The sequence below is a fragment of the Geosmithia morbida genome (assembly GCF_012550715.1).
Source record: "Geosmithia morbida isolate 1262 chromosome Unknown scaffold_2, whole genome shotgun sequence".
NCBI lineage: Eukaryota > Fungi > Ascomycota > Sordariomycetes > Hypocreales > Bionectriaceae > Geosmithia > Geosmithia morbida.
In genome coordinates, this window is record NW_023336189.1 from 376,032 (window position 1) to 400,064 (window position 24,033).

Genomic DNA, 24,033 nt, shown 5'->3' on the forward strand with positions numbered 1-24,033 from the left:
TAAACCCGTTTCCTTCTTTTTGCAAAACATACAAAGCCAAGTTATTCCTTCTGATATCCGACAACCAATGCTGTAATTATGGCTAAGATGAAAAATAAAATGAGAACTTAACGATCATAGAGAGAGAAACAAGGGTAGATAAAAAGAAATAGTAAGAAGAAGAGTAAGTGAAGAGTAAAAGAGTATATGTATAAGGAAAGAAATCGCTTCATAAATTAAATCCCAAATATCCGAATATGCCTAGCTCCCCATTAAACAGAAACAAGGGGGGGGGGGGACGAAAAGACAAATGATGAACCCGCCATAAAATCACGGATGACGATATCCTGCTTCGTACTAGTAGCATACCAGCCTCAGCACACCCTAGTGGATCGTCATCCGATGCGACAAGAGGCGGTAGTTGGTCAGCTTCAGCGACGTCATCTTCTTCCCCGGCACCTGGGGGGACATGACCATTCGTCCTTCCTTGTTATAGACGATGTTTCCAAACGAGTCGGTCAGGTCGTCCCACTGGGCGTAGGGCCTCGCGGCGCTCATCTCGGACAGGATGTCTCCGCTCCACACACCGGAGCACGTGTTGTTCTTGAAGAGGAAGTACGGATTCAGAGGGGGTAGTGCGGACTCTGGTTTTTTTTTGTCAGTCAATCACTCAGTCGGTCAATCAATCAAGGCTTCCTATCGGTTCAGGATACGGATTCGCAGAGACCGATAAACAGAAGGCAAGAAGAGGCAGATGCAGATGGACAGATGGGCAGGGTGACGGGGGACAATGAGACAGGGATGGAGGGCAAGAGACACGGAGACAGAGAGGAGGGGACGGGGATGGTTGGATAGAGTCAGAGAAGACATACCGAGATCTACAAATCGTATCCTGAGATAGTGGACTTGCTTGAGCACCCTGAGAGACCGGATAGCCGCGAGGACCAGCCTCTCAAAGGCATCGATGAAGCCCATGTCGTGTATCCCCGATCCGGAATCGTAGTACCGGCTCAGCGGCCTGCAGCAGTTCTTGAGGGTGATGTCGACGGACCTGAGGCGCGAATCCCTCGAGTCGGCCGTCAGCCTGGCGATCCTGTCGAACAGCACGTGGCAGCAGCGGCCCGTGTACGAGAGGTGCTCCAGCCCCGAGGCGGCGGCCGTGGCGAGCGACGAGCACACGTGCGTGCGCTCGGCGGCCTTGAGGAAGAAGGGCGGCACGACCGACTCGCGGCGGTAGTCGGACTCGAGGCACAGCTTGAGGGTGGCGATGCGGGGCGGCAGCAGCGGGAGGAACTCGGCCATGCCGATGTACGACTTGGACTTGGGCTTGCTGTACGAAGCGTACCAGTCCCTCAGGTTGGGGAGCGCGGCGAGGAGGGTCGACAGGTCGGCGTTGTCGCGGGCAAGGTTCCACTGGCCCCGGGTGATGAGCGTCTTGACGCTGGGCAGCAGGACGAACTGCCGCGGTTCCGGCTCCGACCCCGGCTCCGACCCCGTCTCCGGGCTGCTGCTGTGCCGAAAGTGCGCCACTTTCGGTGCCTTGCGGCGCTCCCCGCCCTCGAGGGTGAGCACCCGTACCTCGGGGAGAGCGGCTTCCACGAAGCGTAGCGTCTCGTCGAGACTGCACTTGTTCCGTGGGAGCGTGTAGGTCGCGTTCGTCAGGCCGTCGGTCGTGACGGTCGGTAGCGCGAGACCGCCCGCCGCCGTGGCGGCCGGTAGCGGATTCCGCATATTGCTGCCACCGGCGCCGCTGTCGCCGTACTTCGGCTGGAAGACGGGGAACCAGATCTCCAGGTGACGCACCAGCGGCCGGAGGTGCGGGTGCGTCGACAGGTGCACCATGGCGTCCTCGACCACGTCGACGGTGCCCTTGAGCTTGATGTGCCGGTACAGCCGCTGCTGGACGAGGTACCTCCACGTAGCGCTGACGAGGGCGAGCTGTGTCAGTTCGCGCCGGCGCGAGTGGCGCATGGCTGTGCTCCAGCTGCAATCTCTCGCTACCGGTGACGACGGCGACGACGAGATGATCTCCATGCCGCTCGTCGACGTCGACGATACGCGGAAGCCGAATATGTGATCGAGAATGGCCTCTTGGATCTCCGTGGGAAGGTTCATAAACGTGCTGCTGCCGCTGCCGCTGCTGCCGCTGCTATCGGCGGCGACAGCCGTGGGCTGCTGTTGTGGACCGTTGCCGTCCGACGGCTGCTGCTGAGCCGGCATGCAGTTTGGGGGGGGGGAGGAGGGGACGACATGTCTGGTCAGTGGTGATGCCGGAGAGGGGCAGGAAGATTCGTTGGGCACCGACGGAGGTGTGCCGTCGCCGTCGTCGGCGCCGTGGTCGCTTGGAACGTAGGGAAAGGGTGTGCTCTTGGGCCGCTGCGGACCGACAAAGCAGCGCACGCCGTCGTCTGGCTGCTCAACGGTAGCGAGGGATGATGACGAGGACGACCCCACGAGACTGTCGAGATCTGTTGCTGGCGTGGATGTCGTGTTCAGGAGGCCCGTCACTGTCATCGTCGCCGTCGTTGAGGAAAAAGTCGGCGGACCGGGGGAGGCCCTCCGTTGCTGTTGTTGCTGCTGCTGCTGCTGTTGCAGTTGTTGTAGCGCTTCATTCGGTTGCCGTTGTTGGTGACGATCAATCAGGCAGTCGACCGAAGTCGGCGGTTCTTTGAGACCGGACATGCCGGCAGTGGTTTTGTTTCCCTTCTTCTGTTTCTCTCTCGTACTCTCCTGATCCTCTCTCTTTCTTGATTTACCCAGTAGCGCGTGAAGTCGGTGTTCGGTGTCTTTCGGACCCAAGTGGATTATAGATTGTCGGAGGGGTCGGTCGGGCAGTAGTAGTAGTAGTAGTAGTAGTAGTAGTAGTAGTAGTGATAGCAATAGAGGATAGAAGTGGTCCGGGGGAGGTAGAGATTCAAAGGTCAAAGGGATGGCATAGTGGATGACGGACAAGGGACAAACAAGATGTGTGATTACTTCTTTCTTTTTTCTCTCTCTCTCTTTTTTTTCTCAGTTCAAACAGATGATGTGGTGAGGGAGAAGAGAGAGAGTGTGTGTGTGTGAGAGAGAGTGAATGAGAGAGAAAAGGGCGTCAGCGCATATACAAGAAAGGAAAAGGACGAATAAGCAGCCCCGTCGGATCTGTCCCGCCTTAACCTCAGACTCGCAATCAAACGGAGTAAAGGAAGGGGGGAGGAAGGAGGGGGAGACGAGGAGAGTGCATTGCACGCGTAGAGTGGTGCAAAAGTAATACAGGTATTACGTAGGCACCTGTGCAGGTCGGGACAGGGCGCAGGTAGGCACCATTACAGGTACATGGTTAGCATAGCAGCCACTGTCCGTAGCACTCGTAGGTAATGACTCCCTGCAGGCAGTGAGGGTAGCAGTGAGGGTAGCAGTAATAGCAGTCGACACGCGGTATTACGGCCACTGTAAGATGCACACGCACGAGGGGAGGAACAAGAAACCTCGTCATCATCGTCATCATCCATCATCATGTATCTTGCTTGACCTGTTCTCCCTATACATGCATTTATACAAGTATCCGTACTCCCCCCTCCCGTGCTGTACCGAATAGCAAAACTCTTCCGTACCTTTCTGTGAACGACACTCTGAGGTCGTACTCGTAAATAGACCTATACCCAATGTCAGGTAATAATATTTCGTCTTGTCGCATTCTCCGCCCGCCAACGGCAGCCTGATAAGATGGCCACCATCAAGTTGAGATAAGATACGGCTATCAGATGATGTAGTGTGGCTCCGTACAGAGAGGTTGGAAGATGGGCTAGTCACTAATCCGTACAGAGTACAGATTACATGTATGTATATTTCAAGCCCATCTCTCTCTCTCCCCCCCCCCCCCCCCCCCCTCTCCTATTTCTCCCTTTTTCCCCCCCCCCCCCCCCCCCCCCCCCCCCCCCGTCTCTCTCCTATTTCTCCCTTGTCCCCCCTCTTCCCTGGGGTTCCGATCCGATGACGATGGCCACACAGCCTTCAATTCCAAGCTCAGCAAGTCCGACAAGATGGGGGGGGTGGTAATGGTCCGAGTCTTCCCGACAGTTGTCCAGACGTCCAATATCGGGACCGGGATATACCATCAGACTGACATCCAGAGCATGTTCCCCGAGGCAGAGGAAGGAGACGAAAAAAATTGTAATATAAAAATGATGATATAAAAAAAACTCCATTCGCCTTTTCTTGTCTTCTTTCGAATTCTTCCTCCCCAGCAGAATATGCAGTCCAGTTGTTGTTGTTGTTGTTTCTGGTTTTCTGCTGTCGGTGTGCTTCCCCTCATCTAGCTTTTAATCTTCCATATTGGTATCGGCTTCCTCGTTCTGGTCTGCGCCGCGTATCCAGAGAACATTGTTACACCTAATCATGTTTGTGATGCGTCAGCCCACGATTCCCCTCTTGCTGTAACTATTCTCATCCTTCTCCTTCTTCTTCTCCATCTTCCTCTCCTTCCCAATGCGGCTGATGATTTCTTTTCTTCTTCTTCTTCTTCCCAGTCTTACCTGATGAGAACCTGTCCCAGGTCACCGGTAGCCTTGCCCTCAATGTACTCGACCGTCCCCGAGAGCTGCAGGTTGAGGTAGCTGTCGAGGGAGACGAGCTTTCCCTTGTACTCGGTCTCCCCCCACTTGAGGCGCACGACGATATCCTTGTCGACGAGGCCCTGCAGCATCGGCCGAGGGTTGACGGGGACGAAGCTCATTGTTGGGGAGGGTGGTCGAAAGAGGGTGAAGAAGGAGTCTGGATTCCCCCCCTTTGTTTTTTTGTCTTGTCCCGTTTGATAGTCCTCGTTTGAGGAATGAATTGTCGACGCGCACGTGCGAGCGAGAGAGTCGTTGCGGGACGTTGGGCGGAGGGCGGTCGGATGTGCTTCGATGTTGATGATGGGGATTTTGATGAAGCTCTGCTTTGCTTTCGGTTTGCGCCCCCACCCTTGCGCTTCCGGGTAATTTTTTCGCCGGGTCTTCTTTTTCTTTTGTGGGACTTTATCTCTATGCCATATCATATATGCGAAGTAATACCGGATACACTCAACTGTAATCATCACCGTTCCTTGATAGCTTCAATCAATTTCAAGTGTTCGTGCGAAGAAGAGAAATCTCAACACGAAAAAAAAAAAGGAGAAAATAAAAGCGACTAGTCCTTTATTCTTCCAGAAAAGAATTGGCAATGGAAATCAAAAAAAAAAAAAAAAAACCCCTAAATTTTTAAAAAATAAATTTGAGAAAGCAGAATGAGGAAAAGATAAATCATCACAGCTTAGGTCCACCGAGCCTGTCCCTCGAAATACCCTCCACAAGCTTGACGACCTCCTCGGCACAAGCGTACGAGCCCTGGTAGCCCCAGCCAGCGTGGCCGTAGTTGTGCACGACCCAGGCGTCCCCGCCGTCGAGTCTCTCGCTCTCGATGCGCACGCCTCCGCGCCTGTAGGGTCTGAGGCCGACGGCGTGCCTGATGACGCTCAGGCCGCGGACGCCCCTGCCCCCCGCGAGCTGGGGCTTGGCGCGGACGGCCCTGTCCATGATGCGCAGCGCCGTGTTCGGGTCGGGCTGGGAGTCCCACCGGCCCTCCTCGAGCGTGCCTCCGAGGACGGTGCCGCCGCCCGCGGCCCTGGTCATCATGTAGACAATGTCGGTCGGCGGGTCGTGGCCGTGGTCGTGGTCGTAGGGGGGCGCGACGACCATCATGGCGTCGGCCTCGTTGCGGACCACGACCGTCTGGCCCCGCAGAGGCGTCATCCGGCCGTCCTCGACGCCGCCGAGGCGGAGGGACCCCAGGCCGCTGGCGTTGACGACCACGCTGGCCTCCCTCCCCGTGTGGCTCATGCGCCGCGCCTCCCGGATGTGCCCGACCACGCCGCGCTTCAACACCCCGCCGTTGCGGACTATCTGACCTACCAGCCAGGACAGGTAGACGGGCACGTTGATGCAGACGCTCGTGAACTCGCAGCCCGAGGTGCACCCGGGGATGACCTCGTGGGCTTCCAGCTCGCGGTAGTCGTCGAACAAGGTCGAGAACCACGGGTTCGATCCCATGAGACCCTCGGCATTGGGGTCATTTCTATAGATTTGGCATTCTTGTTTTTTTTTTTTTGTGTCATGTCAGTCTGTTCTTCTCTCTCCTCTTTCCCCTTTTTTTTTTTTGAAAAAAGGAAAAAAGGATTTGATGTTGGTGTTGGTGACGTCAATGTGTGCGGTAGCAGTAGTATTGGTCGTCGTTGTGATGATGAATGATGGATGATGGGAGTTTGAGATGTGAGGCTTACTCTGAGCGTGAATTCCCGCCTCGGGCACCTCCTCGCTGAGACGCTTCAGCTCCGGCCATGTACGGGCCTCGAGCTGGTTGTCATCTCCGGTGGACATGCTGTTCCCCATCGTTTCAGCGTACGGATGGATCCGGGGAGGGCGGGCATGGGCATTCAACTCACGGCAACACATTGGCTCCGGCGTAAGGCGACGCGTATTCTATGTCATAGTCGCCGGGCATGTGTTTGGCCACGACGGTGACAGAGTTGGTCTTGTCCCTCGATAGGAGGAGAGCCGTCGTCAGCCCCGACACTCCAGCCCTGAATTGTTTTGCGCGATGATTCAGCCCAGGAATCCCTCTCGTCCCCTCTCTCCCTCTTGTCCCCTCTCTCCCTCTTGTCCCCTCTCTCTCTCTCCCTCTCTATCCAGTGATTTTTGCTAGCAGGGTTTCCTACTCCCCGTGTCCGATTGAGGGAAGGGGAGGCCATGTCATTGAAGTTTGGACTTACCCCACTACGACGATTGTCTCGCCCATGATGATTATGCGGCGTACGTGGTTTCGGCACGACAGACCCAGAAACTTGTCTTCTTCTCTTTTTTCTTCAGACGGGAAGAGGGGGGGGGGGAGGGAATGTTGGGGTTTCTTGGGGTGTTTTGCAATCAGAAGAGAGTCTTTTGTCTAGGGTTAGGCAGTCAGGATCCCTCTCCCGAGTTTATTCGTACTCCAACAGCTACCCTAGACGGTCAGAGATGGAGGAGAAGATAATGATGATGCGATGTCGGCTTCGTATCGGATGCGGGGTGTGCTCAGTGGATGATGAGCTGGGGAGGAGTTTAGGTTTTTTTTTGGGGGGGGTGCCGGGACCTGTTGTTATGTCGACAGCCCAAGTGTCACTGCAGATTACATGTACGGCCTGACAGAGCAAGTGTTGATATTACGTTAACCCCCCTGTGTAATCTGCATACTGGCATTAGTGAGCGATGCTGCTAATCTGTGATCCGTACATGCAGTATAGTACCGCTCCGTAACGAGTACATGTAGTATCATCAGATCAGACGACTTCGGGCTCGAAACCAGAGGGATTGAGTGTCGAACGTTCCCCAATGGGGATGTTCCGATGAAAGAGTCCTATCCTTTACGTGCGGATGTCATGGCACGAGGCAACACAATGATAGTATTCCGTCTCGACACGTGCAGTTTGGAACGGGTAAACCCCCATTCAAGGATCCGACATTGATGGCTGTTTGGCCAAGGCGTAACACTGGAGCCGTATGTCTCGGCAGTGGCGACGTAACGGGGGGGGGGGAAGACATGATGTGGAGTGCATCGGTCTGTAGAGCTCGGTTCCAAGCTTGGGGGCGGAAGGGGTAGAGGTGTTGTTTGCAGTAATCTGTACTGATGTGTATGGTGGCATCAAACGACATGGTATTGTGCCGGGTTGATGAGCCTGATGGTCTAGGAGATTTGTGTCAAGGGTCACGCACGTATATATATTATATATACGCCGTATGATATATTATTATATCATACTACGTGTATTATATGTACGTGAGAGGTGTACGTATATATGCATATGCATATACATGCTAGTGCACTGGTACGTATATATGCATATACATGCCATATGTAAACCCTGTACTGGTACACATGTATGCATGTGCATATGCATATATAATCTGTACATGCATGTATCTGCTGTATATATGACTGCTAATAACACAGTTGACGTCCTCTGCTCAACCCCCGTCCCTTCAAGTCACATGACTCATAGCAGTAGTAGTGGTAGTAGTAGTGGTAGTAGCGGTAGTGGTGGTGGTAGTAATCTGTAGTATTGTACGATTTCAATAATGAAATTCCGTCGACTCTGCTCCGTACTCCCCGTACTCCGTATCACTTCGTAACATCTTCCGTAACGATAGACAACCGTGCTCGACCGACGACCAGCGCTTACCGTCAACTCTACTCCGTCCATCACCCCGTGCCGTCCGTCCTGCTCGCACATCGGCACCAGGCACGGGAACCTACGACGTAATGCCCACGTCCCGATCGTCAGGGGTACGGGGTACCCACGGCACCAGCCGCAGCTGCACTCTACCACCCAGCGCTCCGTAGGAAGACGTACAGGTATCAGCTCATGATTATTAGTACGCCTAGTACAGCTCTGCCGGGGCCCCCTGTCGCCAGCTGGTTACGCGGCGTCTGCGGATTACAGATGATGATAGGCCATGAGCATTACGAGCAATAACATATGCCATCCGTACTCGTACCGTGCTGTCCGACCCTGGCCATCATCATCATCGTGTGACGAACAGCTTCGAGATACCCATCTCTCTGGGGCGATGTCCCTCTGCCATATCACTTGGACTCTACCGTCTTCGCCTCGTCTTTATTTGGTCTTTTCCCCCCTCATGTTTCTCCCTTCATTTTTTCTCCTCTTCTCTTCTCTCGCATCGCCAATGTCCTCTTTTCTAAAAAAAATAATAATAATAATAATAATAAAAACAAAGAAAAAGAGGGCACCCCTCACCGCGTTTCGCCAGTTGTGTCAAGTCTGCAACCGCCAACCAACCACGGATCTCGACGGAGACAAGGGGGGGAGGGGACGGAGGTGAGGGACCAGGGCATGATGAAGAGAGAGGAGAGTCTAGATCCACAACCCTCCAGAGTGCTGGCAGCTCCGTGATGACGACGGGTTCAGTACAATATCATCAGTACTACATGCATGGATACTCTATCCCTCTCTTCTTCTTTCGTGACATGATCCCCATCGTTTCGCAAGATGCCGCCTAACCGATCGTCTTCCTTCTTCCTTCTCCGTTCGACCGCCAACAGCTGGGCGCTCTCTTGATGTAGATACAGCTGGATGAAGAAGTCTGGAAGAGATCCGGTGTTCCTCGCATGGACACAAGATCGATGACCGGATGTAACCGCCCAGAGGCCGTACTCGTCATGTTGACCTGAGCAGATAAAGCCAACCACGTGTTATCACCTGCTGAGGGTCATAAATAAATGCCATGAATGACAATATTCCCTCATATTCCTCCTCCCCATGTCATGTCAACACCTCGAGAGCCCCCATAGAGTCACGGGCGGCGGCAGAGGACGAACAATCAACCACTGGCTAGGATGTGAAACTCCCCTGTCCAGAGTTCTTCTAAGATTGGGGGGGGGGAGGGCTCTGTTGCTGCACACGTTTCGAACAGACTCCGGCATCAAGGGTCTTGGACCTCGAACCTGCGACGTCTAAGCTTCGTATCCCCATGCCTTTCTGAACAAAGCCTCCCCCCCCCCCGTATGATGACGAGTCAAGGAGTCGAAGAAGGAGAAGAGAGACTCAGAGAGGAGAGGGGGGGGAGGAAGGATTCAGTTAGAGTATTACGGGGCAGTAACGCTCCTGTCAACGTACCGTATTCCGTAGAAATCACAGTATTGTCTCTCTATTACCGTTCCAAAACCCATTCCTGGTCACGTCCTCCCCTCCCCCCCCCACCCCTTTGCACCCTTGCAACGACCCAAGACGAAGCGACGCACGCACCCGCGGCGGCTCTGGATGGACGTCACACACACACCCACTATTATAATATACCACTGCTCTGCCTCGCTCTCTTTCCACTTTCCTCTTAGTGTCCCTCTTTGTCTGCGATCGTCCGTCTTGTTTTCTCCTTTCAGCTTCATTTCCCTCTTAGTTCCTTTTTTCTTTTCGCTTCTTATATATCTCGGACTGTTGTGCTTCCTTGGTTCCACCCTGACGCCAAGAGCCAACAAGAGATATCTGCCGCCGGTCGACACTTTTCCCCATCATCTTCTCTTCTTCTCACACGCACGTACGATTTCCCCGAGACTTTCTTAGTCTCTTACGTGTAAGTCGTCGGCGCTCAGCAATTGCCTCTCTTGCCTCCCCCCTTTTTCCTTTCTCGTTGCTGATCCATATCAACAGGTCTTACGATCTTTTTATTCTTATTTTTACGATCACTTCTTGAAAATCAACGCCAGAGAGAACGGTTTCTTGTTTCTCTTTGCTTAATCTTATTCTTATTCAGATAAGCCAGTTTCTCTGGTCCTTGTCTTATTGACTTTCAGTCGACCACTCCCTCTCTTGTCACCGTCAACAGTCGCTCGAGTTGAAGAAGGGCTGGTCCACTCTTCACTCTCATCTTTCTTCACGACTTTTATATCATATTATATATATATACACATCTTTCATATCTTTCTTGATATAGGAAAGCCGATACCCGACATAATGGTTTACCTCAAGTCCATCGTCAGCAGCACCCTGCTGTTCGCCGCAGCGGCCAACGCCCTCCCCCGCGGCAGTACAGCTACCGGCAGCAACGCCAACAGGGAGCGTGCCCTCGACCTGGGCGGCATCCTCGGAGGCGTCACCGGTACTGTCGGAGACGTCGTCGGCGGCGTGACCAAGACTGTCGGCGACGTTACCAGCTCCGTCGGCGACGTCACCAGCTCCGTCGGCGACGTCACCAGCTCCGTCGGCGACGTCGGCGGCGTGACCAAGACTGTCGGCGACGTTGCCAGCTCCGTCGGCGGCGTGAAGGAAGCCATCGGCGACATGGCGGAGCAGGTCAGCGGGGCCGTGTCCAAGATCGCGGGCATGATCAGCAACGCCAACGCGTCCAACATCATACCCAACCGGTACATCGTCGTGTACAACAACACCTTCGACGACGCCTCCATCGACACCAAGGAGGCCGCGTTCGGCAGCCTCCTGAGGAAGCGCTACAGCCAGCTGAGCAGGACGAAGCGGGCGACGACGGCCCAGCCGGCCATCCACTCCATCAAGATGAGCACGTGGCGTGCGGCCCGCCTGGACGACGCCGACGATGACACCATCGCCGACATGTTCAACTCGGCCGAGGTCGAGTACATCGAGCACGACACCACGGTCAAGACGACGGCCCTCATGGCGCAGACCAACGCGCCCGTCGGTCTCAGGCGCCTCTCGTCCAACACCACGGGCGCCGACGCCTACGTCTTCGACTCGTCGGCCGGCGAGGGCATCACGGCCTACGTCATCGACACGGGCGTGCTCGCCAGCCACTCCGAGTTCGAGGGCCGGGCCACCCTGGCGGCCAACTTTGTCAACAACGTCGACACGGACGAGAACGGCCACGGCAGCCACGTGGCGGGCACCATCGCGGGCGCCACCTTTGGCGTCGCCAAGAAGGCCACCATCAAGGCCGTCAAGGTGCTCGACGGCCAGGGCAGCGGCAGCAACTCGGGCGTCCTGGACGGCATGCAGTTCGTCATCCAGGACGTCGAGGAGAACAAGCTCAAGGGCAAGGCCGTCGTCAACATGTCCCTCTCGGGCGGCCAGTCGGCGGCGCTGAACCGCGCCATCCAGTCCATGGTGGACGCCGGCATCGTGCCCGTCGTCGCCGCCGGGAACGAGGCCACCGACGCCAGCACCGAGTCCCCCGCCTCGGCCCCCAACGCCATCACCGTCGGCGCCATGGACGCCCTCACCGACCAGGTCGCCGACTTCTCCAACTTCGGCGAGGGCGTCGACATCTTCGCCCAGGGCGTCGACGTCGAGTCCGTCGGCATCGCCAGCGACACCGCCACCGAGGTCCTCTCCGGCACCAGCATGGCCAGCCCCCACGTCGCCGGCCTGGCCGCCTACCTCATGGCCCTCACCAACACCACCGACCCCGCCACGCTGACCACCATGATCAAGACCCTCGCCAAGAACAGCGACCCCGTCACCGGCGGCCAGGCCGACACCACCACCCTCAACGCCAACAACGGCAACACCTACCAGGCCTAGGTATACCTGAGCCTGCGTCGTCGTCGTCGAGACGGCACGGTGACCATGATGCAGACATCATCATCGACGGAGGAGGGCGGGGATCATGACAGCAGGCCGACACCACCGAGTCGTGTAATATACAGTCAGGGCTTCGGTATATTGCTTTAGACTCCTACACTACTTACCGCATGACATGGTCAGTGTCGGCCTGGACAGGCAGACAGAAGACGAAGAAATTCAAAGCAACACCTGTATATTGAGACGGAGAGATATTCTTCACCTGTTAGGATCATAGAGAGGAGAGAAGAAAACAAGACGAGAGATGTCGGATCAAAAATCTGCCCCTCACTACTAGGTACATGTACTTGTTGTGTCTGTTTTGCGTGATGGGAAATAAGAGAGAACCAAGGTAAATATATATAGACATGGGGCATAACAGGTATAAGCCTAGATTAAAGCACATGTCTCTCTCAACAAGTTCAACCCATCTTCTTGTACTTGAATTCTCTTGTTGCAACGGCATAAATGATTCTCGATCCTCCGCATCCGATACCTGCTTGTTTCCAATAAAAATTCATCATACTTTTCTCCTGTTCCTTTTTTTTTTCAATCTAGAAAGAAACCCCCCTCGAAAAAAAAATGTCCGCTCTCCAACATTAAGACTTTTCGAGTTGATATCCCTCGAAACCGTCAACGAAGTGCCCATATCTAGCGATGCAGGCTAAGAGCACGGATAGATTTCTAATAAGAAAAAAGAAATCAGGTATATTATCAGCACTTCTTCGGCACAACCACAGTCATTGAGAGGACTGGATTGCAATTTGACATCCGTGCTATGTTGAGGGAATGAAGGTATCGAAGATTTCATAGGGGACAAGGATCAGTATCACCGAGGGGTGGGGGGAAGAGGCATTTCCAAGAAGCGTAAATTTCTTTTCTCTCGTACAGTATATATGGGGGGAGAGAACAGTCAGTACTAGATAACTAAGGTGAGCATCGAGTATCAGCTGCACATTTTCCTTGTTCGGATACCCAAGAAAGAAAGACAAGAAGTGATATTAAGTTGTTTTTTTTTAGGCCGGGGAGGGGGGGGCGAGGAGTAGGCCTAGTAAGATGCCATTGATGAGTTAATCATGAGAAGGACAAAAAAAATAAAAATAAAAATAAACCGGGGGGTGTTAAAACATGACTGCGACAAGACGTAGAGTTGAAGAGAAGCAAGAAGCGTGATGCGAGAAGAAGGGAGAAGAAAAAGGTGAAGAGAAAAAAAGAAGAGTTGAAAAAAAAAGTGGTCGGGAAATTATTAGTAATCATGTGGTAGTGAAATAGAGCTAAAGGTTTTACAATTCTTCGTGGCCAATGGCAGCCGCCTGGGTAGCGGCCCCCGCAGCGCTGGAGCTGGCAACCCCGGTAAGACGCTTGGTGTCGATGTCGTCGAGCCAGTTGCCAAACTTGGCTCCGAACATCCAGGCGATGAAAAACATGATGCCCGCGACGAAGACGAGGCAGCCGATGGCGATGCTGAAGATGAGTATGGCGTCGCGGGGGCTCGAGGTGAGCTCGCCGCCGACGTCCTTGCGCTTGGCCTCTAGCTCCTTGGAGAGCTTCTGAGGGTCCTGCTTGGGGAAGAGGGTCTCGATGAACTGTTCAATCTGGGTAGAGTTAGTCATCATTCTCTCCTCCCCCTCTCTCTCTCCTCTCTCTTTCTCTCCTCTCTCTCTCTCTCTTTTCTTTTCCTTGGCAGAAATCATATAGAGGCTGGCGAGACATACCTTGGCACACTGAGTGCTGATGGCCAGGAAGTTGGGATCCTTGGGGTCGTTCTTCTTCTGGATCGACTTGACGTAGCGACGGAAGACTTCGCACTCGGTCTGGAGGTTCTGGGTAGACTCGAGCATGATCTTGCAGGCCTCGCCCTTTGTGATCTTGACGTTGCGCTCAAAGATGGCGGGGTTGCGGAAGACGGCGTCGAGGGTGGCGATGGCCATGCCCTGGGGGATGGCGACGAAGTTGAAGACGGACTGCTCGCGCATGCCGGCCATGTAGAAGAGGCACTCCTCGGTGTGCTTGAGGGCGTGGAGGACCATCTCGGACACGCAGTTGAGGGCCTGGTCGCGGTACTTGGGGTCGAACATGTGGTCCCACTCGTCGACGTACTTGCTCCAGACCTCGCGGGGGTACCAGCGGCGGCCATCGTCCCAGTCCTCGCGGATGTCGCGGATGATGTTGACCTTCTGCAGCATCTGGCCCATGGACTCGGTCAGCTGCGGCCGCTCGGCCAGCTTGGGGTGGGCCAGGTCCGAGGCGAGGAAGAGGCGGGTCAGACCCTCGCCCACCAGGCCGGCGACGTAGTGGCAGTACAGCTCGTACTCGTCGATCGTCTTGACGCCGTTCTTGATCATGTCGTCGTTCTGCACGTAGTCGGCCATGCCGCTGCCCATCTTCTGGGCAATGTCCTGGATCACGTCCAGGTGCGACTTGGGTATCTTCTTGAGCTCCGTCACCACCACGTCAAAGTGCTCCAGCAGCGCCCGGTCCTTCTCCTGGCTCTTGTGGTACTGCCACCCGTCCTCGAGCATCGTCTTGTAGAAGTTGCGCAGGATCGGCACCTTCTCGTCCAGCGGGATCGTCATGTCGTCCTCGACCGTGTCCAGCCCGCGCAGCACCAGGTAGAAGAGCGCGACCGGCACCAGCAGCTCCGGGTTCAGCTCCATGATGACGGCCACGAAGCTTCGGCTCGTCTGCTTGAGGTACTTGAAGCATTCCTTGAGCTCGGGCGAGTCTTTGGACTCGTCGCGTTGATGTACGGGATCATGGTAGAGTTTCCTGTAAGGGTTTATCCCACGTTCCACGTCAGCAATGTCCGGGCTCGCATATCATGTAAATACACACACACACACACACACACACACACACACATATATATATGTGTGTGTGTGTGTGTATGTGTGTGTGCATGTGCATGTATGTGTATGTGTGCGTATCCATTGCTCTGCCGCTCCCCTCCTATTCTTACCATTGAATGACTGAGCGAAGCTCATGTGGCCTGAGGAGAAGGTAAAGAAGACCCATCTTGGCTGGGGAAGATGTTGTATTCTCGAGGCGACGTTGTATATAGAAGATGAATCGGAGGAGCGGTCCGGGTCACCGGTGGTACAGGAACGCTATTTCTGGGGACGAGAGGCAAGCGAGAGGATTCGGCGGCAAGCAAATGAGTTGTTGTTGTTGTTGGGAGGGGGGATGGTAGGACAGAGACGAGCTGAAATAAGGAGAGGAAAAGGGGGGACTACGGACCAGTGATGATGATGATGATGTAAAAAAAGGGTTAAAGGGAAAAAAAAAAGAATGGGGGTGGCCTGGGGGGGGAGAGTGGTCAAGGACTATATATATAAGGACTATATATATAGAAGGACATATCCTAAAAGACTGACATTTCTAAGAGAGAGGAGTAAAAAGACTTTGAAACGGCTGAGATGATTCATGGCTTTTCTCGGAGCATGTCATCTTTTCTGCAGTGACTGTTCGGGGCAATACGTGAGGATTCACTTGGGATCGTCTTATTTTTTTTCTTTTTCCTTCTCCTTTTTTTTTCCCCCGCGCCGTCTGCAGTAGGGAGATGTACGAGTAACGAACTCCGGATTTTAGGCAATCTTTTTTTTTTCAGGCTGCATTGATGTATGCAAAGCACGCCGTCTACGTCAACGTACGAGCATTGAAAATCATGGCATTATTAAGAGCAGTAATACCCGTACCTGAATACTGAATAGGAGGCTTCGTATGAACAACGGCGTGATGACCATACTACAGGTATGGATGAGTACACGTATATTTGTAGCAATGCTTGAAACTGTTGACATGCTTGTTGTTGTAATACTGATGGCATCCATAGCATCATGTCAAGAGAGAGAGAGAGAGGACAACGGTACGTATACCCCCCCCCCCCCCCCCCTCTCTCTCCCCGTTTCGACTAGGAGTATCGAGATGATATGTACAGATCTGTACCAAAGGCCACGCGTGACACTTTTTTTTTCTTTTTTCTTCTGGCGGCGGGAGTATAGGGTAATTGCAGATAGAGAAGAAAGTGTTAAAGCAACATGGTTAGCAGCACTGATCAGTATCATTCATACCTGGTACTGTATATACCAGAATAACTGTAACCATCCTCATTCGGAGTCTTTGTTACCCATCCTTCGCAGCGAAACACATCCGCCCGCTTCGAAACAGGAAATCCGGCAAGTCCCGGCTGTGGTGGTGTGCTGCGGTACCAACCACGATGACGCACTGCGGAGGAGGCAGGACGGAATGCTCACCGAACCAGTACAGGGCACACACTCACCATCTCGCTATGCGATACCACCTGTACAGATCTGTAGCGTCGACTATGACGCTACGCCCCGCTGGACCGCACGGTACAGGTACTGGCCATACAGGTCCGGGTCATCCATAAGGAACCGGCTGCTCGGCTTTTCGAGCTGCGCCCCGTTCTAGAGTAGTGGTGGTGGTGGTAGGTGGTGGTGGTGGTAGGTAATGCTGGCCATGATACCTGCTGTACACCACGTTACAGTATTGCATGGGATGTCCATATATCAAGTCATCCGTCTATCCGTAGAGTCTACGGAGCTATATCGGTACGTAGATGGATGATGAGGAGGCACTATCACGCGCAGCGAGTGCGATGAGAACGAGCACGTACGATATCGTAATACAGCGCCTCGACACTGCCCAGCAGCAGCACCCCAGTGGCGGCACAGGCCATGACGTACTGTCACGTACAGGTCGAGACCACTACAAACTCCGCTGTAGGTTCTCTATCCTGCCTCTGTCCGTCTGCTCTGTCCGTCTGCCCCTCCATTCAATATTACGTACCCCTCCCCTCCCATCCTCCCCTCTCTGTCTCTCTCTCACTCACCCACACACACTCTCTCTCTCCCGATCCCGAGGAAATTTCTGGCCGACCGCCAACAAGTGGATCGACCTAACAGCAGACAGTAGCCATCACCGCTTCGTCTCTCCTCTCTCCTTCACCCCCCTTCCCTTTCATTCAGACGGCACGGATCAGAAGGAAAAAAGAGAGGAATCCGTCAAGGACAGATACCGAAGAAAGAAATCACTCTCTCCCCTCTCCTGATACGGACCACCCGCCCACCATGGTCGTCGACACGGCCTACTACGACACGCTGGGTGTCCAGCCCACCGCCACCGACATCGAGATCAAAAAGGCCTATCGCAAGCTGGCCATCGTCCACCACCCCGACAAGAACCCCAACGACCCGACCGCCCATGAAAAGTTTCAGCAGATCGGCGAGGCCTACCAGGTACTGTCCGACAAGGACCTGCGCGCCGCCTACGACAAGTTCGGCAAGGACAGCGCCAAGCCCCAGGAGGGCTTCACCGACCCTGCCGAGTTCTTCACCTCCATCTTCGGTGGCGAGGCCTTTGTCGACTGGATCGGAGAGATCACCCTGATGAAGGACCTCACCGCCACCATGGACATCACCATGCAGGAGGAGGAGGCCGCCGCCGCCGCCGCCGCCGCCGCCGGCGAGGTCGAGGCCGAGGGGCAGAAGCAGGCCGGTGAGACCGCCGACAAGACCAAGGATGAGTCGCCGTCCGGGACCACCCCGGCCGCCGCTGCCACCGCCGGCGCCGCCCCCCAAGTCGTCGTCGACGAGACCAAGGATGCAGAGGGGGCGAGCGGCACCACCACCCCAGCACAACCCTCCCGGTCAGGTGCCACGTCGCCGGCCCCGTCGTCGACGTCGCACAGCCGGACGCACCAGATACCCATCCGCCCCGCCCTGACGGACAAGTCGCACGAGGACATGACGGCCGCCGCCGCCGCGTCCGAGGGCGACCTGACCAAGGACGGCAAGAAGAAGGGCGGGCTCTCCAAGGAGCAGCGCGACCAGCTGGCGGCGCTGGAGAAGGAGCGCGCGCGCGTGCGGCAGGAGCGCGTGGACACGCTGGTGCGCAAGCTGGTGGACCGTCTGAGCGTGTGGACCGAGGCGGACAAGAGCGCCCAGGTGACGCGGTCGTTCCAGGAGCAGATGCGGCTCGAGGTGGAGAACCTCAAGATGGAGTCGTTCGGAATCGACATACTGCACGCCATCGGGCAGACGTACGTGTCGCGCGCCTCGGCTCTGCTGCGCAGCCAAAAGTTCCTCGGCTTGGGCGGCTTCTTCAGCCGCCTCCGCGACAAGGGCACCATGGTCAAGGACACGTGGAACACCATCAGCAGCGCCATCGACGCCCAGCAGACTATGGAGGACATGGCCCGCCGCGAGCAAGAGGGCGGCGAGGACTGGGACGACGAGAAGCGCGCCGAGTACGAGCGCCGCGTCACCGGAAAGATCCTCAACGCCGCCTGGAGGGGTTCCAAGTTTGAGATTCAGAGCGTCCTGCGCGACGTCTGCGACCAGGTTCTCTACGACAAGAAGGTTCCCCTTCCCAAGAGGTTGGAACGTGCTCAGGCTCTCGTTCTCGTCGGTGATATTTTCAGCAAGGTATCTACTATTACTCTCTCTCTCTCTCTCTCTCTCCCCACACACACAACACACACACACCCACACACCCACACACCCACATACACACCCACACCTCCCTCATAAATATCTGTTTTCCTCTTCCCCCTTTCCCCAACTCCCTTTCTTTAGAAGTTGCCGCTGACCGCATTCTTCCCCTCCCCACCCCACAGGCCGCCCGCTCTCCAGAAGAAGAAGGCGACTATCTCGTCTTCGAGCAGCTCGTAGCCGAGGCCGCCATAAAGAAGGACAAGAAGGAGGTGGACAAGAAGAAGAAGTCCAAGGACCACCACCACCATCATCAGCACTCTGAAAAGGAGTCGACGACACCTACTGAGAAGTAGAACTGACGGACTTTGTTCTAATCACACGTTTTACCTCTCTTTTTATACAACTTATTTGGGGTTTTTTCTTCTGTCTGGGAAAAGAGAGCAGAGGGGGGGGAGGGGGGGGAGATTTAAAAAAGGGAGAGGAGGGAAAAGAAGAAGTAGAAGAAGGGAAAAAAAAAAGACAAGTCTCGAATAGAAAGGATGGACCGTGCTTTTCTTGGATTTTTGGCTCAAGTTTTGCGTTACCTTTTTGTTTCTTCGTTTTTCTATCATGTCCGTTTGTGCGTTTTTGTGGTTTCCATGCCATCGTCGTCGTCATCGTCGCTGTTTTCTTTCTTTTCTCTTCTTTTTCGTTTTAGCCTACTATTACTCCATTTATATCCAACCCTTCAACATGCGTCTCTGATTTACGAGCAATATGTTCAAGATGGCAGATATATTTCAAGAGATGTGTGTGCGGGTGTGCGTGTGTGTTGTAAAAGTAAATAACTCGAGTAATATGAAGACGGATCGCCATAGAAAGGAGAAAGGACGGACAGTAGAGCGAAAGAAAATGCGGTATAATATATGTACATTGTAAATGCAAGCACGTGTTGGGCTTTTTTTGTAAGCAAAGGCGGGGGGGTATCTTGTATCATACAAAAGAAGCAGATATGCAGGACATGAAGGGAGAAGAGGGATGAGGGAAAAAAACAAAAAGGAGTAATGAATGTCCAAAAAGACTGACGGGGAAAGGAAAATGCAAAGATAAGCTGGACATGGTAAGCGTTCTGCTGAATAAAAAGTGACTGAAGAAAAAAAGAGAGAGAAAAAATATTGCTTGCTAGGAAATGGCAATGAAGAAAAAAGGAAAAAAAGGAAATGGCATAGAGAAGGAAGAGATGGTGGTGGTATATATGGAAAAAAAAAAGAGTAAGAAAGGAAAAAAAGAGAAGAGGGAGAGAGAAGGAGGAAGAAAGGTAAGAAAGAGAGGGAGGGAGAGGGAAAGAAGAAAAGAGAGGAGAGAGAAGAGGGAAAGGGAAAGAAGATCGATGATAAGAGAAGAATAGGAAGAAGGGGAAGAAGAAAGAAGTAGAAAGAGAGAGAGAGAGAGAAATAAATCAGGCATCGACAGGCAACTCGACACCACTATCACGATCAGGAGGCGTCTTCTCAGCAGCAGGTATATGCACCGTGGAAGCATCATCACCAGGAGGCGACGACGCATCATCGTCGACATCGGCGTCAACATCAGCATCAACGTAGACGTCGGCATCATCGTCCGGTGGGGGTAGGATGTGCCCTCCCAGCTCGACATCCGACACCCTGACGTGGTACCGCAGCGCCCTGTTACCTTCCTTGATGAGGACCTCTGTCCAGTCGAGGCAGCGCTTGATGCTGGTGTTGAGCCTCTGGCTGTCGACGAGGAGCTCCTGGTGCTTCGACAGGTCGAGCTGGAGGCGCATCTCGTCCCTCTTACGCCTGGCGGCCATGTGCGCCTCTTCGTCCGCGCGGCCGTCCGCGGACTCGCCGTCGTCCATAGAGCGGTCGTCGTCTGAGGGGGACAGGTCGGACCCGTGCAGGGAGAGGGACCGGTCGATGTCGAGCGTCTCGTCGGCCTCGGACAGATCTGATAGGTCGGTCGGGGGCTCGGTCAGGGCCGCCGACGTGACCCGGCTGGACACGGCCGATAGTCGGCCGGAGCGGGACAGGCGACGGTACCGACGGAGCTCGGCCGTCTGCCGACGCAGCTGGCGCTCCAGGGTGCGGTTGATGGCCTCGAGGGAGGCGTTGCGGATCTCCAGGTCCTGCACCTTGCGCTCGCGACGCGCGTTGGCCACCAGCTCGCTCACCGCGTCGTTGCTCGAGTGCGCCGACTTGGTCGGGCTCTGCGTCCCGGACGGGATCACGTCGCCGTCGCTCGGGCCCTCTTCCGCGTTGCTGTCGGCCCCCGCGTCCCCGTGCCTGACCGAGCCGTCTTCCCCGTCCTCGTCCTCGCCCCCCCCCTCTTCCAGGTCTTCGGCCGCCTGGAGGAGGGAGGCCATGCTCACGACCGGCTGGCTGAGGCCCGGGCTGAGGCCCGGGCTGAGAGGGGGCGAGGCCGAGAGCACCGAGCGGGGCGACTGCGGCGAATGGGGTGGCTGGAGCTGCTGCAGCGGCAGGGGGATGGCGTTCTGCTCGATGTTCGATATCATGCTGCCGTTGCGGCTCCTGGGACCGGCCGACGGGGACGACAGCTCCCGCGCCGGCCTCTCTACGCTGACGCGCCTCCTGATGCCGCCCACGTTGGCCGCGGGGGTCAGGTAAGGGGGAGACGTTGCCTGCGGGCGCGTGGCCGTCTGTGCCGACGACGCGGTCTGGAGAGACGGTGAGGCCGAGAGCGTCGACGCCGCCCTGACGGGCGATATCGGTCTCGACGTCGAGTTGGGCGCCCTAGAGCTGGCGGACAGGGTGGACGCAGACCCGGAGGTGTTCACCTGCTGCTGCTGCTGCTGCTGCTGCAGCGGCGGCGGCGGCGGCGGCGGCGACGGGCGTGAGGTGTAGTCGGGCTTGCCGTCGGCGTAGAAGAACTTTGTAGACGTGGGTGCCGGCGTGGCGGCGAGCACGGGGGTCAAGGATGGGTTGGGACTGCCGGTGGGGGGGCTGGTGGTCCTCCTGCCGTCGACGGGAAGCCCATTGGCGTGGAAGAAGTTGGAGGGTCTCTGGGGCACTGAGACGGGGCGTAACGGCTGCTGATGCTGCTGCGGCTCCCGCGGCGGGGGCTGGTGTGAGCTCGGTCGCGGGGCGGGAGCGGCACTGGCGTAGAAGAACTTGGCGTCTGGGCCGTCGGGCTGGCTCGTCAAGGATGCCGAGCTCGAGATGCCCAGTGCCGACCTGGACGACGACGAGGGCGTGTCGAAGCCGTGATCCGGCCTCGGGCCGCGGCGGGGGGCGATGCCTGGCGGGAAAGGGGACGGTGAGCAGGAGGTGGATCGGTCGTCCTTGCTGGCAGTCAATCTTCGGGGGCCCCCGTGGGGCGAGACGAGCGAGGGGGTCGGGGGCTTCGAAGATGCGGCCACCTTGGGGGTCAGGGGCGGTCGGTTGGCGGCTCTGAGGGAGGCGGCGCTGAGTTGGGGCTGACGGGGCCTGTTGTTGTTGCTGTTGCTGTTGCTGCTGCTGCTGCTGCTGTTGGTACTGTCACCGCTACCGGGGGCCATGTTGCGGGAGAATGGACCCGGTACAGACGACTTCATGGGACGCGTGGTGACGATGCGGGGGATTATTGGCGCTGGAGGAGGAGTAGGAGGAGTAGGACGAGAAGTGGATGCAGTATTATCAGGTGTGGAAGTGGCGGTTATGGTGGTCGGTGACGGCTTCTGCTGCTGCTTCTTCCTGATCAACCGCTGTGCATTGTGTTGGTTGGGATCTCGCTTCAGGAGGAGAGGTTGACGAGGTAGGGCTGTAGCTGTAGCTGTTGTGGTGGTGGCAGCTGTGGATGTGGATGTGGATGTGGATGTGGTGGGCGTAGCGGGAGATGAGGACGGGTCGGGCCCAGTTGTCGGTGCCGGCGGTGTCTTTCTCAGTCTGCTGGTGCTGGCGGAGGATCTCAGAGCTTGCTTTGCTGAGACGGCGGAGGCTGGAGATGTCTTGGAGGGGTGTCTGTGTCTTGAAGACGGCGAGGATTGCTCGTTGGGGTCTAGGGAGCGCATGTCGCCACGACCTTGTGGACGTTTGCTATTGATCCGGTTTGCTGTCGTGATTGTTGGATTGAGCTGGAAGGTGGTGACTGTGAGGTGTGAGACAGTCCTCCTAGCGCTTTCCAGTGCTGGTGGTGCGGCTGGTACGGATTAGTGCTGCTGCCGTCTCCAGGGGCCGATGTCACTGTATTTACCAAATTTACAGCGGGGAATAGTAAGATGCCGAACGGAGGGTGGGGCTGAGCCTATGCTCGTATGCCCACGTATGAACAGCACACACACACACACACACAAACACACACACACACAAAAAAAAAAACACACGGACAGGGACAAAAAGACACAGAAGGGGGGGGGGGGGAAGAAACACCACGCACACGAATACATGCGTACAATGAGAAGAATGCAATTCCATCCTGCATGTAGAGGGATGTTAGTTTATGCAGTTAACACTTGGTCTGTTTATGCACTACACACAGACACTACACACAGACACTACACACAGACACTACACACAGACACACACACACACACAGATACACACACGCACACACACACACACACACATGAGTCCCTACATTCTCCCCTTCAACAAGCAAATACGAGCTCTTGTACGGGATCACCGCTTTTGAATCAGACGTCGGTATGGGTCTAGTCTACGAGTAGTCTCCAGGTCTCGAGTGTCCCAAGACTGCTTCTTCACATGATGCATGCCGATGCCATCAAACGTAGATGGACAAGGTAAATGCATGTTCAATCATGATCACCCAGATCCAACCGTGAGGAACCCGACGGAGAATCAGTACCCGGGGAACCAACGGTATTAAATCAATGGTATTCATTGTACAATCGCATGATAATCTGTACAGATTACAACCTACGAGAATGATTTCCCTCCTCTTCCGTCGTACCTATCATCATCATCATCATTACGTCGTAATCCATAGGACTCGTAGTATTATCAGCGCTCGTACTAGACTCTGCTAGCAATATCAACCCGTATTATTATATGTAATCCGTATATGTATAATCTGTTAATCTGTATTGCTCTGTATGTATGTGCGGATTTATGTATATAGTAATAACTCTGCTACTCCATAATCTAGATGTACGGATTATATGAGGATGTGTACAGATTATAACCTGTACAGATTAATCTGTTCTGTATGTATTAATTATCACTCGGATGTATGGCTACCCCATGTCATACGGAGTATTATCATTTAATTGATACCTTCCAGGCCCATACGGAGTAGAGATTAGTGCGGTTCATCTTTCCCCTGAACAATAACAGCCTGAATAACGGCCGTAACCAGGTCAGCAATTCTAATTCTGGAATTCTGCCGAATCCCCAAACCCCCCCCCCCACGAATAACTCCCACCATCACCACCAACCACCACCACCAGCCACCACCAACCACAGGCACGTTAGTCACCCCCTGGTCATCAATCCACCACGGACCAAACACGCACGCAGCCACCACAACCCCACCATACCCAACCCGTACCGACATCATGATCCTTCA

The 24,033-nt window shown here is 55.1% G+C and overlaps 7 protein-coding genes across 7 annotated transcripts; 2 read left to right on the forward strand and 5 right to left on the reverse strand.

Moving 5' to 3' along the window:
• Positions 1-363: 363 nt before the first annotated feature.
• On the reverse strand, positions 364-2,445 carry GMORB2_3767 (uncharacterized protein; the record flags this gene model as incomplete). The annotated part of the gene is made up of 2 exons (XM_035465743.1): positions 364-623; positions 852-2,445. Coding segments are annotated over 2 exons (1,854 nt in total), but the record flags the coding sequence as incomplete, so codon positions are not given.
• A 1,835-nt stretch (positions 2,446-4,280) lies between these two features.
• On the reverse strand, positions 4,281-4,693 carry GMORB2_3768 (small nuclear ribonucleoprotein F; the record flags this gene model as incomplete). Its single annotated transcript, XM_035465744.1, has 2 exons — positions 4,281-4,350; positions 4,494-4,693. 2 exons carry the CDS (start codon positions 4,691-4,693, stop codon positions 4,281-4,283), a joined length of 270 nt encoding a protein of 89 aa, XP_035323581.1.
• A 550-nt stretch (positions 4,694-5,243) lies between these two features.
• GMORB2_3769 (D-amino-acid oxidase) lies at positions 5,244-6,771 on the reverse strand (the record flags this gene model as incomplete). Its single annotated transcript, XM_035465745.1, has 4 exons — positions 5,244-6,067; positions 6,257-6,354; positions 6,419-6,556; positions 6,746-6,771. 4 exons carry the CDS (start codon positions 6,769-6,771, stop codon positions 5,244-5,246), a joined length of 1,086 nt encoding a protein of 361 aa, XP_035323582.1.
• Positions 6,772-10,477: 3,706 nt separating this feature from the next.
• On the forward strand, positions 10,478-12,019 carry GMORB2_3770 (to extracellular alkaline protease; the record flags this gene model as incomplete). The annotated part of the gene is made up of 1 exon (XM_035465746.1): positions 10,478-12,019. One exon carries the CDS (start codon positions 10,478-10,480, stop codon positions 12,017-12,019), a length of 1,542 nt encoding a protein of 513 aa, XP_035323583.1.
• A 1,322-nt stretch (positions 12,020-13,341) lies between these two features.
• On the reverse strand, positions 13,342-14,715 carry GMORB2_3771 (farnesyl-diphosphate farnesyltransferase; the record flags this gene model as incomplete). Its single annotated transcript, XM_035465747.1, has 1 exon — positions 13,342-14,715. The coding sequence occupies one exon, from the start codon at positions 14,713-14,715 to the stop codon at positions 13,342-13,344; it is 1,374 nt and encodes a 457-aa protein (XP_035323584.1).
• A 2,433-nt stretch (positions 14,716-17,148) lies between these two features.
• On the forward strand, positions 17,149-18,866 carry GMORB2_3772 (DnaJ domain; the record flags this gene model as incomplete). Its single annotated transcript, XM_035465748.1, has 2 exons — positions 17,149-18,504; positions 18,696-18,866. 2 exons carry the CDS (start codon positions 17,149-17,151, stop codon positions 18,864-18,866), a joined length of 1,527 nt encoding a protein of 508 aa, XP_035323585.1.
• A 1,085-nt stretch (positions 18,867-19,951) lies between these two features.
• GMORB2_3773 (uncharacterized protein) lies at positions 19,952-22,519 on the reverse strand (the record flags this gene model as incomplete). Its single annotated transcript, XM_035465749.1, has 1 exon — positions 19,952-22,519. The coding sequence occupies one exon, from the start codon at positions 22,517-22,519 to the stop codon at positions 19,952-19,954; it is 2,568 nt and encodes an 855-aa protein (XP_035323586.1).
• Positions 22,520-24,033: the final 1,514 nt, after the last annotated feature.